General features: G+C 52.2%; 1 protein-coding gene across 2 annotated transcripts in view; it reads left to right on the top strand.

Annotated features, from left to right (window-relative positions):
• Positions 1-14,631, top strand: part of JPH2 (junctophilin 2) — a 74,835-nt gene extending 60,204 nt beyond the window's left edge. Inside the window, exons 3-6 of one of the 2 annotated variants that reach the window (XM_016937948.4) lie at positions 7,709-7,827; positions 9,944-10,659; positions 11,449-11,543; positions 12,822-14,631. In XM_016937948.4, coding sequence (XP_016793437.2) covers positions 7,709-7,827; positions 9,944-10,659; positions 11,449-11,529 — 916 coding nt within the window. In that variant the 3' untranslated portion in view covers positions 11,530-11,543; positions 12,822-14,631. Of the gene's footprint in view, positions 1-7,708; positions 7,828-9,943; positions 10,660-11,448; positions 11,544-12,054; positions 12,144-12,821 lie in introns of those variants that run through there. The other variant, XM_063802534.1, reaches the window with a different exon arrangement.
• Positions 14,632-14,986: the final 355 nt, after the last annotated feature.

Below are 14,986 nucleotides of genomic sequence, written 5' to 3'. Positions count from 1 at the left end.
TAAAATTATTATTATACTAAAGTGAACAATTCAGTGGCATTTAGGACATTCAGGATTTCTGTTTCAGTCCCCTTCAAAACACTGTGCCCCCTCCCCCCTCCTTCCTTCCTTCCTTCCTCCCACCCTCCCTCCCTTCCTCCCACCCTCCCTCCCTCCCTTCCTTCCTCCCTCCCTCCCTCTTTCTTTTTCTTCTGATATAGGGTCTTGCTTTGTCACTCAGGCTGAAGTGCAGTGGCATAATCATAGCTCACTGCAGCCTTGACCTCCTGGGCTCAAGCGATCCTCCCACCTCAGCCTTCCAAGTAGCGGGGACCATTAGCCACCATGCCTGGCTAATGTTTTTATTTTTATTTTTTGTAGAGACGGGGTCTCACTGTGTTGCCCAGGCTAAAACTGCACTTCTCATTTTACGTAACAAGCCCTTAGGTAGCACTTCCTGTGTTCTGAGCCACGTGACTGTAACTAATTTACTCCTCACACCATTCCTTGGAGACGCGTGCCCTTATTATTCCCATTTTACGGATGAGGAGACTGGGCTTAAGGTGATGAGGAGCAGAGCCAGGGTCTGCACCCGGGCAATCTGGCCAGAGTTACCGCCTCTTTGCCACTCCACCATGTGGTTTATAGACTGCTCTGAGCCCCTGCTCATCCATGGACTTCCAGAAATGTTGCCTGATTGACCTGGCAGGGCTGCATTGGGCTGCGAGCTCCCCAGGCGGCTGCTGGGTCCTATTCATTTCCATCCTTGGCCCCAGCACATGACGGACCTGGCTCAGAAGTGGTACCAGGAAGGCAGCAGCTTGGTGTCATGGGTAAGAGCTTGGGCAGGTTCACTTTCTAGTGTGTGACCTTGAGAACGTGCCTCCAGCTCTCTGAGGCCGTATGTGTTTACACAGGAGGCCATGGCGTAAGGCTGGTCACACAGTGCTCAACAAATAACCAAGATTAATATTATTCATAATAATAGTAGAGGAGACATTCATTGAGTGAATACATTAGTACAGGGGTCGGCAGACTTTTGTAAAGGACAAGATGGTAAATATTGTGGTGTTTGTAGGTCATATGGTCTCTATGGCAACTACTCTAGACAATATGAATGAGCATAGTTGTGTTTCAACAAAATTTTGTTTACAGGGACACAGATATCTGGATTTCATATAATTTTCATGTGTCACAAAATGTTACGTTTTTTTTTTTTTTTTTTTTTTTGAGCCAGAGTCTCACTCTGTCACCCAGGCTGGAGTTGGAGTACAGTGGTGCAATCTTGGCTCACTGCAACCTCTGCCTCCCAGATTCAAGTGATTCTCTGCCTCAGCCTTCTAAGTAGCTGGGACTACAGGTGCGCACCACCGTGCCCAGCTGATTTTTGTATTTTTTGGTAGAGACAGGGTTTCGGCGTGTTGGCCAGGCTGGTCTTGATCTCCTAGTCTCAAGTGATCCACCTGCCTCAGCATCCCATAGTGCTGGGATTACATGCGTGAGCCACCATGCCTGGCCTTACTTTTGTTTTTTTTCTAACCATTCAAATATATAAAAACCATTCATGGGTGGTACAAAAGCTGGCAGCAGGCTGGGTTTAGCCTACCACTGTCATCTGCTGACCCGTGCCCTGGAATGTAACCTCTGCAAGGGATTTTTGTTTCCTTTCTTTCTTTTTTACTTTTTTTTTTTGTTTAAGATAGAGTTGGGATCTTGCTGCATTGCCCAGGCTGGTCTCAAACTCCTGGCCTCAAGTGATCCTCCTGCCTCAGCCTTCCAAAGTGCTGGGATTACCGGTGTGAGCCACTGTGCCTGACCATACAAGGGATTTTTGGATGTTCAGTTTGCCTCTGTGTCTTCAGTGCCCAGAAAAGTGCCTAGCACATAGTAGGCACTCCATAAAGTTGTATTAAATGAATGAACCAATACATACAGGTGGGTCTTAAACTGACTGTTTAAGGCCAGGATCACGGCAGGAGGGGAGAGAGCCTTCCAGGTGGGGGAACAGCCTAAGCAAAGGCCTAGAGTCAGGGCAAGTCCGGTGAGGGTCCCCCTTTGGCCCCATAAAGCCACCAATGCCTAGTGGAGACAACTGGGAAACAACCAAGCAGTTATGGGCCTGGGAGGAGAGATGGGGAAAGGAGGCCAGGGTGGGGGCAGGTGCTTTTAGAAGTTGCTCAATTGGGTGAGAGCCCTGCTCCTATCCCAGAAACACCAGCCTTATTTTTAACCCTGCTGACGAAAGTTAATCCGAACGAAATCAAGAAGAGTCTCCCTGTTCCTCCCCCGACCCCAGTGACTGCTCCCTTCCCCCAAGCAGGGTCAGAGCCATCCTCCAGACCCTCACCCAGAGGCATGGATCCAGAGATGGTGAGTGGTCAGCAGAGCAGGAATGCTTCCTGCATTTCCCCAGCAGGGCCTTGATTCAGGGAGGGACCCTGGTGCTAAAAGGAAAACATCCAAGGCTCCTAGGGGGTTGAGCAGTCTGGGAACAACTTCAAGATGGAGCTGACTTTTCTCTCTGCGGAACACGTGCTTCTCAAACTTAAGTCAGAATCTGGAATATAAAACACAGATTCCTAGGCTCGTTCCCTTCAAATTCCGATGAGTCGGTCTGGGCAGAGCCCGAGAATTTGTATATCTGAGCTTCCGGGTGATGAAGATACTGGGTGGGGGTCACGGACTGCATTAGGAGAGGCACTGGCCTAGAAGCAATAGCCTCCCAGCCACAGTCATTCCGCCTGCCCTTCACCCCGTGAGCTGCTGGTATACCCCATCCAGACTGCCTCGGGCAAGGGTCTGGAGAGCCTCGAAGGCCATACTACGTAGCTAGGGTTTTATTTTGAGCACAGTAGGAAGCCTTGCAAAGATTTGAAGCAAGGGGTGAGGCCATGGGTGTGTGGTTAAGCAAGCTCGCTGAGCCGCTGTGTGTAGGAGTAGCTGTAGGAGTGAGCCTGCAGGCAGGGGAGACACATGAGAGGGGGTGCAGGAGGAGTGGCAGAGGGTTCAAGAGTTATAAAGGGAGCCGGAGAGACCAGTGTTGGTGATTGATGGGCTGTGGATGTGGAAGGAGGTGGGGAGGGAGGGTGCTGAAGAACACCGGGATTCCTGGCCTGAAGCCTGGGATCAGAGATTGGGAGCATGGGACAGGGGAGAAGGGCTGATAGGATGCAGCGGGCCGGGTGGTTGGAGATGGACAGGGAGTATGCTTGCTTCCAGCACAGCAGCCCTCATTGCCCTGGGCTGTGTGGCCGCCTCTGTTCTGGCTGTGCACAGTGGGTCCCCCAGAATCTTCCAGGGCTGTGGGGAGAGGCTGCCTTTCCTGCCTGAGGAGTCCTCAACCCAGCTTCCAAAGGCACCAGAAAGTGGGCATCTTTCTGCTCCCATGACCAAAAAAAGGGCATTTTCTCAGTTTGAAGGCTTGCCCAGCCCTTTCCCTCCTCCTCCCTCCTGGGGTTTCACGTGCCCAGAGAAGTGGCTCTAAAAAGTTTAGAACTTTGTCTCACACATACTCACGTGTAGGCAAAAATAAGCCTGGGGATATGCATGTAGCACACTCAGTTTTGATGTACAGATGTCATTCTCCTCCTCCTCTTTCACCACCGCCACCAACACCCCATCATCATCATCATCAAGGCCAAACACTTTCACGCGTTGCCTCTCACTTAGTTTTCACGGCAACTTCAGGAGGGGAGAATTACTATCTCCACTTTACAGATGAAGAAACTGAGGCACAGAGAGGTAAAGCCATGCATGCACCCAAGGTCCTAGACTCCCAGTGGGGTGAGGTGAGTGAGTAAGTGAGGGATCCAAGTGCAGGGTCCAATCCAGGCTTTATTTAAAATTTTCTTCATAGGTTGTTCATCAAGGATTTATTTTTGCATTAATTTAGACTTTTAAAATATTGCATTAAAATGTGATTCCTCTTGATCACTGAGTTTTTTGGCAACCCCGTAAATTTTGCCCCTGAGGCGAGTGCCTCGGTCATCTCACTCTGTCCCCGGCCTTGGCAGAGCCCAGATTGGAATCCAGGGCTGTTAATTCTAAAACTGTGTGCTCTTAACTCTTCCCTAGGCTGTCTCCTTGCCCCTACATATGTGCACGCCTGCATGCATGCCTTCAGCCATGTATTCATTCATTCAGTAAGCATTACTATGGCAATATGGCATAGTGGAGAGGCAGGGGCTTGGACATCAGACAGCTCCAGGTTTGGAATCTTACTCTGCTGCTTGTTATTGAGTGGAAATTGAGCCTGTGGTTAGGATACAGACTCTAGATCCCAGAATGCTTTGGTTTGAATCCTTACTCTGGTACTTACTAGCTATGTAAGCTTGGGTAAATTCTTTTTTTCTTTTTGAGATGCAGTCTTGCTCAGTTGCCCAGGCTGGAGTGCAATGGTGTGATAATAGCTCACTGCAGCCTTGATCTCCTGGGCTCAAGCAATCCCCCCCACCTCAGCCTCCTGAGTAGCTGGGACTACAGGTGTGCGCCACCACACCTGGCTAATTTTTTTTTTTTTAATTGTTAGTAGAGACAAGGTCTTGCTATGTTGCTTAGGCTGGTCTTGAACTCCTGAGCTCACGTGATCTTCCTGCCTCAGCCTCCCAAAGTGCTGGGATTACAAGCACAAGCCACCATGCTGTCCTGGGTTCTTTAGGACACTCCTGTGCCTTGGATGTCTCCTCTGTAGAGAGGGATGATAGGAATAACATCTACCCTGTAGAGTTATTGGGGGGTTAAATAAGTTAATTTCTGTAAAGCCCTTGGCATATACTAAGTGCTTTGTAAATGTTAACTCCTATTTTGTTTCCTTGAGCAAGACACCTTTCTGAACCTCAGTTTCCCCACCTGTGAAGTAGGGACCGGTAAACACTACCTCACTACCTCACAGTTTTGAGGTTTGTAAGGGATAAAAGCCCTGGTGCATAGTAGAAGCTTAAGGGAATTTATCCCCCTTACCGTGCGCCCAGTTCTCTGCTGTAGACTGAGATAAAGACACACACACATCAGCTCTCCAAGGAATTAACTCATCTGTAGAGAGTGGACACTCTGACTTGGCTTTGCAGCTCCTCGAAGGCACAAAGCTCTTCCTCAGTCTCAGAGTCTTTGCACGTGCCCTTCTGTCTACCTGGCTCATTGGCCCGCCCACCTCTTAGGGGCCTAATGTATGTGTTTCTTCAAGTCTCAACTCAAATGTCAACTTCCTCAAGGAATCCTTTCCTGACCAGCCCACCTCCACCACCCATCAACATTAAGTCTTTCTGTCCTGCATTTTCATTGTATTCTCTACTCCTCCTTCACGGCATATTTCACAATTATAATTAGGTACTTTTTATTTAATTGCATTTTATTAAATAGTTTTTGTGTCTGTTTACTAGCCAGCTCCCTCATCTGACAGTAGCCTTTCTGGTCCACAGAGTCTCTGTCCTCAGTTCCTGGCCATGCTCAGCTCCTGGCACAGGCTCTGGCACATGCTCAGCTACTGGTATAGAGCAAGCTTGTCTAACCCTTGCCCATGGGCCCCATGCAGCCCAGGACGGCTTTGAATGCGGCCCAACACGAATTCGTAAACTCTCTTAAAATGTTATGGGATTTTTTTGTGTGTGATTTGTTTTTTTAAGCTTATCAGCTATCTTTAGTGTTAGTGTATTTTCTGTGTGGTCCATGAGAATTCTTCTTCCAATGTGGCCCATGGAAGCCAAAAGATTGGACACCACTGCCCTAGAGTTATGTTGCCTGGGTTCAAAATCCCAGTTCCTGCACTTCAGGACTCTGTGACCTTGGGCAAATTGCTTAACCTGTTTGCACTTCAGTTTTCTTTTCTGTAAAATAGGGATAATAATAACAGCACCAGCTTCCTAAGGCATTAGAATGAGCATATGAGATAATCTTCATAACTCCTTTAGAACCATGCCTGGCCCATTAGGAAACTGGACTGTTATTACTTTAGTAGGTACTTCTGTGAGTTAAGCTAGGCTGACAGCTGAAACAGACATCTCCCAAATCTCAGGTACTTAACACAATGAATGTTTAAGATTTGCTCCTGTCACGTGCAACTGTGGGGCTGTGGGAAGGGGCTTTGCTCCATGCAATCATTTATGGGCTCAGATTTCTTAACTTGGAGTCCACAGGAGGGTCTGTGGATAGATTTCAGGGGTCCATGAACTTGGATGGTGTAGGTTAGATTCCCTAGAAGTAGAGCCTGAAGTGGGGATTCTTGTGTAAGTGATTTACTGAGTGAGGCTTTCAGGAGAGAGAAGAATGAGACGCAGGATGGCGTAGGGAAGAAGATGAGCTAAGATGTGGTCTCAGCTGGAGACCTGCTTCAGCCAGTCCACCGGGGGCTCTGGAGCATGGATTGTACCTGCTGCAGCTGGAGTTCCTTCCTCTTGAGGCAAGAGGAGGCTGACCAGTACCAGTCATTGGTATGGGTTGCCTAGGTTTAGGGGTAGGCAGGGCAGGATTTTTTTGTTTTTTTTTTTGAGATGGAGTCTCACCCTGTTGCCCAGGCTGGAATGCACTGGCACAATCTCGGCTCACTGCAAGCCCCGCCTCCTGGGTTCATGCCATTCTCCTGCCTTAGCCTCCCGAGTACCTGGGACTACAGGCGCCCGCCACCAGGCCCGGCTAATTTTTTGTATTTTTTAGTAGAGACGGGGTTTCACCGTGTTAGCCAGGATGGTCTCCATCTCCTGACCTCGTGATCCGCCTGCCTTGGCCTCCCAAAGTGTTGGGATTACAGGCGTGAGCCACTGTGCCTGGCTGGCAGGGCAGTATTTTAACTTCTGGAACAAGGTGGCTTCTATGGGCTACAATTCTCTGGGGTAGTAAGGAGCCATTAGCAGCCAACACTCACATCAGCCGGGGGTAGGCACATTTGCCCAGTGAAGGGATCTGCATAGGGCACCAGAAGTACCCACTACAATGAGAAAAGCTACATCTGTATTTTTATCAACTCCAACTGAAATGTAGCCTTCTCTTCAATTATGGAAATAGGCAATAAACCATAATAGTAGTAGTAGCAGCTGTGACTTTGTCACCAATAGAAATCTCATATATTTTCATGTCATATTATATGTTGTAATTAGATATCCTTGAAATATCCTTTATGCTTATCTATACTTTAAAATTACAGTAGTTAACAGACCTGATATTTTGTTTAATGTGATTATAAAGATATAGATTATTATTTTACAAATGTGTTCTTTTAAATATTTTGGAAACAGTATGTCAAGTAACTGCATCCTTTTGTAATCCTATGTATATTATGCATTCAAAAACATTATTCTGAGAAGGGATCCATAGGCTTCACCACACTGCCAAAGGGATCTGTGACACAGAAGTTAAGTCCCTATTCTGGGGACTCAGCCTGCTCTGCATTCAACCAGCAATGCTGGGGAAAAAAGAGAGGGCACAGAAGTTTTTATGGGCCAAGCCTGGAAATAGCATACATGATGTCTTCCCATAATGCACTGGCCAGAACTCAGTCACCTGACCACACCTAACTGCAAGGGAGGTTGGGAAAGGTAGTCTATCTAAGTGCTCAGAAAGAAGAAGAAATGATCTGGAGAATGCATAGCAGTCTGGGCCATGAGGCTCAATAAATATTCATTGACTGCCTGCGTGAAAGAATGCTGTGTTTAGCATGTCTCTTTGTGGGTTGGGGAGAAGGGGCAGAAGGCTGGTTCTCTGGAAGGATCCTGAGTCTTCTGCCACATTGTCTCCATAGGACAAGCCACGCCAAGGCCAAAGCTGAGGCAGCGGAACAGGCCGCCCTGGCTGCCAACCAGGAGTCCAACATTGCTCGCACTTTGGCCAGGGAGCTGGCTCCGGACTTCTACCAGCCAGGTAGGGCCAGCCAGGGAAGGATGGGCAGGGTAGGGCTATCCCTAGGGTGGGCGCTTTTCTTTGCTTACTGGAATCTGAGATGCCCAAGTGGTTTCCTGGATGCCCGTGAGTCTCAGAAACTGGGGCATGGTGCAAATGTGGGATGGGATGATGCAGGGGTAGGTGGGGAGACACATCTCTGCCTTCATGCTGAGCTCGAGGGGAGGGCAGCAGAGTCACTCCAAGTGGTCTTTTCTCTCTGCTCTGAGCAGGGAAGACAGTTGGAGCTGGTGAAGCTTAGAGGGGAGAAGTCACTGGTGGATGAGAGGGAAAAATGGCTTCTTGCACTTGCCCAACAGTTTCAGTCAGGCATTGAGCACTGTCCATGTGTCAGGCACTGTGCCAGGCTCTGGGGTTACATAAGTGGATTCCAAAATCTAGGGGAGCAGAGAGTCACAAAAACAAGAGCTAGGGGTACCATAAAGAGACTCTGCATTCATTCAAACTCTGATTCCGCTGCTTCCCAGCTGTGAGACTTTGAGTGAGGTGTTTAACCTCTGTAAACCTCAGTTTCCTGATCTGTAAAATGGTAGTAAGAATGGTGCCTGCTTTTTTGTGCATGGATTAAATGCATGTAAGGTACATTCCCAGTCCTCAGTAAGCTCTCAGTGACTGTGGCTGTTGTTTCATGATTATGGTTTCATTTCACACAGCAGGATGAGCACTGTGCGGTTAGAATGGGAGAGGAGGGAGCTCACAGGAAGCAGTTAGGCAAGAGGAAGTGTTAGAGAAGGCTGCCCTCAGGAGAGGCCATTTGAGCTGAATCTTGCAGGCTGAACAAGAGTCTATCAAGTCAGTGGGTCTCAAATTTGACACAGATTGCTGGGTCCACCCCCAGAGTTTCTGATTCAGTAGGTCTCAGGTGGAGCCCATGAATGAATGTGCATTTCTAAGGATCAGGCGATGTGGATGCTGCTAGTCTGAGACCACACTTTGAGAGCTGCTGTACCAGATAGCGCTGGGTGGGATGAGTGGAGGAGGTGCAAAGGCACAGAAACTCGGACAGAGCAGCATGCCAGGAAGCCACATCACAAAGTAGGCTGTGGGTCCTGAGAATCGAGACTGCAGAGTAAGGAGGACCTCCCGGCCTTGGTAGAGATCTGGCACATGGATAGAGTGGTGGGAACCCCTGAGGGACAGAGATGGGGATTCTCTGCGATGAAGGTTTTGTTGTTTTGTTTTTTTGAGACGGAGTCTCGCTCTGTCACCAGGCTGGAGTGCAGTGGCGCGATCTCAGCTCACTGCAACTTTCGACTCCCTGGTTCAAGCAATTCTCCTGCCTCGGCCTCCTGAGTAGCTGGGATTACAGGCATGCGCCACCATGCCCAGCTAATTTTTGTATTTTTAGTAGAGACAGCATTTCACTATGTTGGCCAGGATCGTCTCGATCTCCTGACCTTGTGATCCGTGCGCCTCGGCCTCCCAAAGTGCTGGGATTACAGGCGTGAGCCACCGCGCCCAGCCATGAAGGGTTTTTAAGTTAATGACATGATCAGATGTGTGTTTTCTAAACGTGATCCTGGCTGCAGAAAGGAGGCCAAAGGAGGCCTGATGAAAAACCTAGGAGCGAAAACCTATGCCTGGGAGGATCCCTCACTTCTGGTCACAGCGCTCCCCCTGCTGGTCTATGCCGGTGCGGGGCCCTGAGCTCCGCCTTTGACATGCATTTTCTCAATCCTTCCATTCGTATTTATAAAATAGGTATGATCAGGCCCATGTTTCAGATAAGGGAATGGAAAGAGACGCGTGCCATAGTAAAGGGCATCGCCTCTGGAGCCAGACTGCTGGGTGCTAGTCCTGGCTCTGCCCTTGGACAGCTGTGTGTCTTTGGGCAAGTGATTTAACCTCTCAGAGCCTCCCTTTGAGGTTCACAGTAGCATCAACTTCATAGGGATACTACAGGGATTAGATGAGTTAATATTTGGAAAGTGCTTGGAACAGTGCCCGGCACTTGGTCAGTGCTATGTGAGTGCCGACTGAGCCCGTGAATGAGGCTCGAGAGGTGAAGTGGCTGGCCCAGGATCACCCAACAGTGGTGCGGGGTTCGAGCCCAGCCTCCCTGTGTTGCCCCTGGCAGGTCCGGAATATCAGAAGCGCCGGCTGCTGCAGGAGATCCTGGAGAACTCGGAGAGCCTGCTGGAGCCCCCCGACCGGGGCGCCGGCGCAGCGGGCCTCCCACAGCCGCCCCGCGAGAGCCCGCAGCTGCACGAGCGTGAGACCCCTCGGCCCGAGGGTGGCTCCCCGTCACCGGCCGGGACGCCCCCGCAGCCCAAGCGGCCCAGGCCCGGGGCGTCCAAGGACGGCCTGCTGAGCCCAGGCGCCTGGAACGGCGAGCCCAGCCGTGAGGGCAGCCGGCCAGTCACTCCGTCCGAGGGCGCGGGCCGCCGCAGCCCCGCGCGTCCAGCCACCGAGCGCATGGCCATCGAGGCTCTGCAGGCACCGCCTGCGCCGTCGCGGGAGCCGGAGGTGGCGCTTTACCAGGGCTACCACAGCTATGCAGTGCGCACCATGCCGCCCGAGCCCCCACCCTTTGAGGACCAGCCCGAGGTCTCCGGGTCCGAGTCCGCGCCCTCGTCCCCGGCCACCGCCCCGCTGCAGGCCCCCACGCTCCGAGGCCCCGAGCCTGCACGCGAGACCCCCGCCAAGCTGGAGCCCAAGCCCATCATCCCCAAAGCCGAGCCCAGGGCCAAGGCCCGCAAGACTGAGGCCCGAGGGCTGACCAAGGCGGGGGCCAAGAAGAAGGCGCGGAAGGAGGCCGCACTGGCGGCAGAGGCAGAGGTGGAGGTGGAAGAGGTGAGGCTGTCGGGCAAGGTGTGCCTAAGGTCGGGTTCCCTAGAGGTAGCAGGGCTTGAGGGAGGATTCAGGGGCAGGGGATTTGGGGGTTGCTGGGGTGCGAGAGACCGAAGCAGGATAGAGCAGGAGGAAATGCAGCAGGGCTGGGAATTAGGGGAGCATAGCCTTGGCTTGGTCCACAGAGGACGTTGGAGCGTAAATGGCCGCATGGAGTCCTCCTACCTTTGCACCTGGTATCCCATTGGCAGAGACAGTTCTCATGAGCAGGGGGCAGCTGGGAGCCTGAGCAGCTGGAGGGTGGGTCCATTTGCCCAGTCAGGGGGGTTGGGCTGGGCACCAGCAGCATCTGCTACAAGGTGTAGCAGTGAGGGCTTCATGGAGGTGGAAGAAGGGCCCAACAGGATTTGGGTTATAGACCTCCTGACTTATGGGAGGCAGGGAGCTAGGAACGGCGGCAACAAAGACTGAAGCTGGGCTTTGAGGGACTGAAGAATGCGTCCCAAGGGGAATTAGCAGGATGCCTGGGTTCCAGGCCTGATTCACACACTATATGACTTGGGGCATGATCTTGTCCCTCCCTGGGTCCTGAGGGATTTGGTTATTTCTAAGAGTCCTTCCAGCTGTGATGGTCTGCCATCCAGGTGACAGGATACAGCAGTGAACAAAGCCGGCAATGCTCTTAGGAAGGTCCATCCAGAAGTTCCTGCTCTGTCCAGCCTTGCTGTGACCTGGGTGGGGGGTGACTCAGAGGCCATGGGGACTCAGGCAGCCTCTCTCCACTGCTCCCAGGTCCCCAACACCATCCTCATCTGCATGGTGATCCTGCTGAACATCGGCCTGGCCATCCTCTTCGTTCACCTCCTGACCTGACCCTCGCCTACCAGGTGCAGCCAGCTGGCTGGAGGAGGGGTTGGGGGGCAGGAGCCCCTGGGGAGTTTTGAGCACCAGGGTGGTGGGAGGAGGGACCTACTCAGTACTTGGATGACAGTCCTGTGACTAATTGAGGCCCACCCACCTGCAGAAGCCAAGACCTAGAGTGTGATTTGATACCAGCACACACACACACACACACACACACACACACACACACACACACACACTTACTTCATTAGCTTAGTGTTTGCAGAGCACCTGCTCTCTGTCAGGTGAGCACTGAGGGCTTCATTCACTCATTCATTTGGCCAACATGTACTGCTCTGCTGGGAGCTGGGGATACAGCAGGGACTCACTCCTGCTCCAAGAATGGGGTGAACACAATGAAAGTAACCCTGAACTTAGAGCTCATTACAGAAAAGTCTTACCGTTCAAACACTGAGCACAACAGGTCTAGACTGAGCTCACCTGGGACGGTGGGACACTCATCTCCGTGCTCCCTTTCTCTCTTCCCCACTTCAGTCTTTAATCCCTTGGCACTCCCAGCCTGCTCCTGTTCCTCTGCGCATGGTTCCCTCTCAGTTTTCTCCCCATGATGGAGCTGGGGGCTGGGGTAAGTTCCCGTGAAGTGGAGTAGGCTGGGCTGGGCTGAAGGAGAGTGGCCCTCACTGCTCTCAAGGTGAAGCATCTACAAGACAAAATCTTCCCCCTGCTGGAACTAGCCTTCACAGCCTCAATCCCATGCTTGGCAATAATAACAGGGTTTCTGCCTTTTCCTCAGGCCCCCTTTTTTGATCCTAGCTTAGTTTGGGCTGGAGGTTCTTAATCAGCCCCAGGAAAGTCTATGCTGTCACCATGTAAACAGTCAGTGACAATACCAGCCTGGTAAGTGCTGCCGTAGGGGTGAACACTTGAGCTCTGCAGGTTCCATGTTTCAACAGGGGCTCTGGGAATGCTTCCTGCAGGCACTGATTCCTTTAATGACCTGAAGGGTGAAAAGGAGTGAACCAGATGACAGGGGGGGAGGAAGAGGGAAGAGATGAGTGCACCAGCCAAGGGAACAGCGTGTGTAAATAAACAGGCAGGCAGCCAGGGCCAGGAGAGGCCTCGGGGACCTGTTTGTGACCTGCCGAGTATCAGAATCAAGGGACAAGGCTGTCTGGGGGGGATGCAGAGGTGGGATCTTGCCCCAGAGAAGATGAGCCCCAAGGCTTGAGCCCTGCACCTGGCTTGGTGGTCCAGCCTCTGCCCTCCCTCCCTCGCCTGACCCTTTTGCTGTCTCTTTGCAGAGCCAGAAGTTCCTGCTGAGGACATGAGGACCCGTCTTTTTGCAGTGCCAGGCAGGGTGGCCAAAGAGGACTGGACTCTGGACCTGGAGCCCCGCGGTCCAGTTCACATTCACCCCACAAGAGTTTCAGGAGGCCTCCCACGGTGCCTGTGCTGGGTGGCGGTGGTGGTGCCAAGAGGAATGGAATGTCCTGGGCTCCTTCAGGAGCTCTCTACCTAGGGGCAAGGAGAGCCCAGAGAGAAGCGCCCTGGTCTCTTGAGCTTCCTGATCTGCTCCTGTCCCCCGCTCTCCTCCACTCCCTTGCCTTTCCCCAGGTTGTCCCCTCCCTGGGCTTTTGTGTGTTTTGGGAGACGTCACCTAACCAGGACATTGATATTCAATCCCATCCCCCTTCCTCCCACCCTGCCCCACTTTGATTTAATCCTTTGGCTGTGGGCTGAGGCCTCCCAGGGAAGCTGGGTGGGGTGGGTGCTGAGACCCCCTCAGACCAGCACAGAGACCTGTCCTTGTGCAGTCTGCACCCTGCACTCCCTCCCTTGCCTGTAGATGTTCTGGATGACAGTAGAGGAAATGGACAAGGTCAGTTTGAATATCCCAGAACACAGTGCTCTGTCTCCTCCCACCAGTCCAGTTAGCTTCCCTTCTGGACCAATAGACGAGGGGAGACCCCATGGATCCTCTGGCTGGGAAGCCACTGACCAGGTGGCCAGGGGGCAGGGTGGGAAGAGGGGTTAAGGTGCAGTGATGATGGCCTGTTTTGGAGTGTGTCTGAGACTGGGATTGCATTTGGGGTTTCCCGTGTGCTTGGGATGCTAGAGGGTCACCTGCAGGAGGCCTTTGGCCGGCGAGAGAAATCTCCTGTGATGCCCTGTGAAATGGCTTGTCTCCTCCCCCATCAGGGCCCACCGAAAGCTCAGGGGAGCACAGAAGCCCATGGAAGCCCAGGGAGATGTCCCTGGGGCAGACACTAAGGCAGGTGTTGAAGACAAGCTGCTTGTCAAGAAGCATTTCCTGGCAAGAGAGGGGCAAGTCTGGGGCTCCAGCTGGGTACAGCCTGGGTGCAGTTATAAGCCCCTTTGGCTTACTTGGTAGAAGATGGCTACTTGGATGTACCTCACTTAAAGATGTTTTGTACCACACTAGGTCTCTGGGCCTTTGTGCTTCCTGTGGGTGGGGTGAGGGCCAAAGGCTATGGTTTCCTGCCTCCAGGAGAATGGAGAGAAAGGGCTTCCAGGCCCCTCCAAGCCTGGGGAAGGACGTGGCATCCAAGCTGAGCCAGAGGGAACTGCTGCTGTCCTCCCTTCATTTCTGTGGACCTTGGAGGCTTTGGCTTTGTGGCAGGGCCTCCCCAGGCATCTCTGGGACCTAGGAGTTTGCTTCTGATAGGGTCAGCTTTCCCATTTCCCTTCAATGCTTGGGAACCTTCTCCCTTAGCTTCACACTTGCCGTTTCAAGCCCTGCTGGGACCTTGTGGCTTGGCTGGAATCCAGGACTGTATTTTCATGGAGAAGAACCTGCAGATTCTTCCATCCTCAGCTGGCCATGGCCCACAGCTCTGCATCTGCATCTGAGCTTCTCAAGACTCCTGGAGCATGAGGGGAATGGGGCGGGGCCACTGCTCAGTGCTGACGGGCTCCGTCTCGGAGATTCTTGTCCTGTTTTTTTTTTGTTTGTTTTTCTTTGGCTGGTGCTGGGGACAAGCCTGTGCCTGCCAAAGCTCCCAGGCCAAGTTTGGGGGCTGGTGTTTGGGGTTGGGGTTGGGGTTCAGGATGCTGCAGTCTGTGCAATAATAAACCCGCATCTGCTCACGGGCTCTGGCTGGGCTGCAATGTGCTTGTGGGTCCAGGATGAGGGGCTGGCTCAAGGAGGGTGGGTGGGAAGAGGCTGGGGGACGTGGGTCCTTCCCATCTGTGTCCTCGTTCTCACGATCCTTGAGGGGCAGCTGAAGGGCTTCAGTTTGAGTGGGGGCTGAAAGACCATAGAGCTTCTATAGTGGAGTTTCTAAAGCAAACTTCCAGAAACTTCTATGAGTAGCTGACAATAGAATCAAGAGCCTGCCCTTTGAGGTGGAGTCCCCCCAGCCTCCAATGCTAGCCCAGCCACTTTCTTCACTTCTCTGAGCCTCAGTTTTCTCATCTATAAAATGGGGATAATAACAGAGCCTAC

The sequence above is a fragment of the Pan troglodytes genome, chromosome 21, assembly GCF_028858775.2.
Source record: "Pan troglodytes isolate AG18354 chromosome 21, NHGRI_mPanTro3-v2.0_pri, whole genome shotgun sequence".
NCBI lineage: Eukaryota > Metazoa > Chordata > Mammalia > Primates > Hominidae > Pan > Pan troglodytes.
Note: the sequence above shows the minus strand (reverse complement) of the source record. Positions and strands in the feature narration are given on the sequence as shown.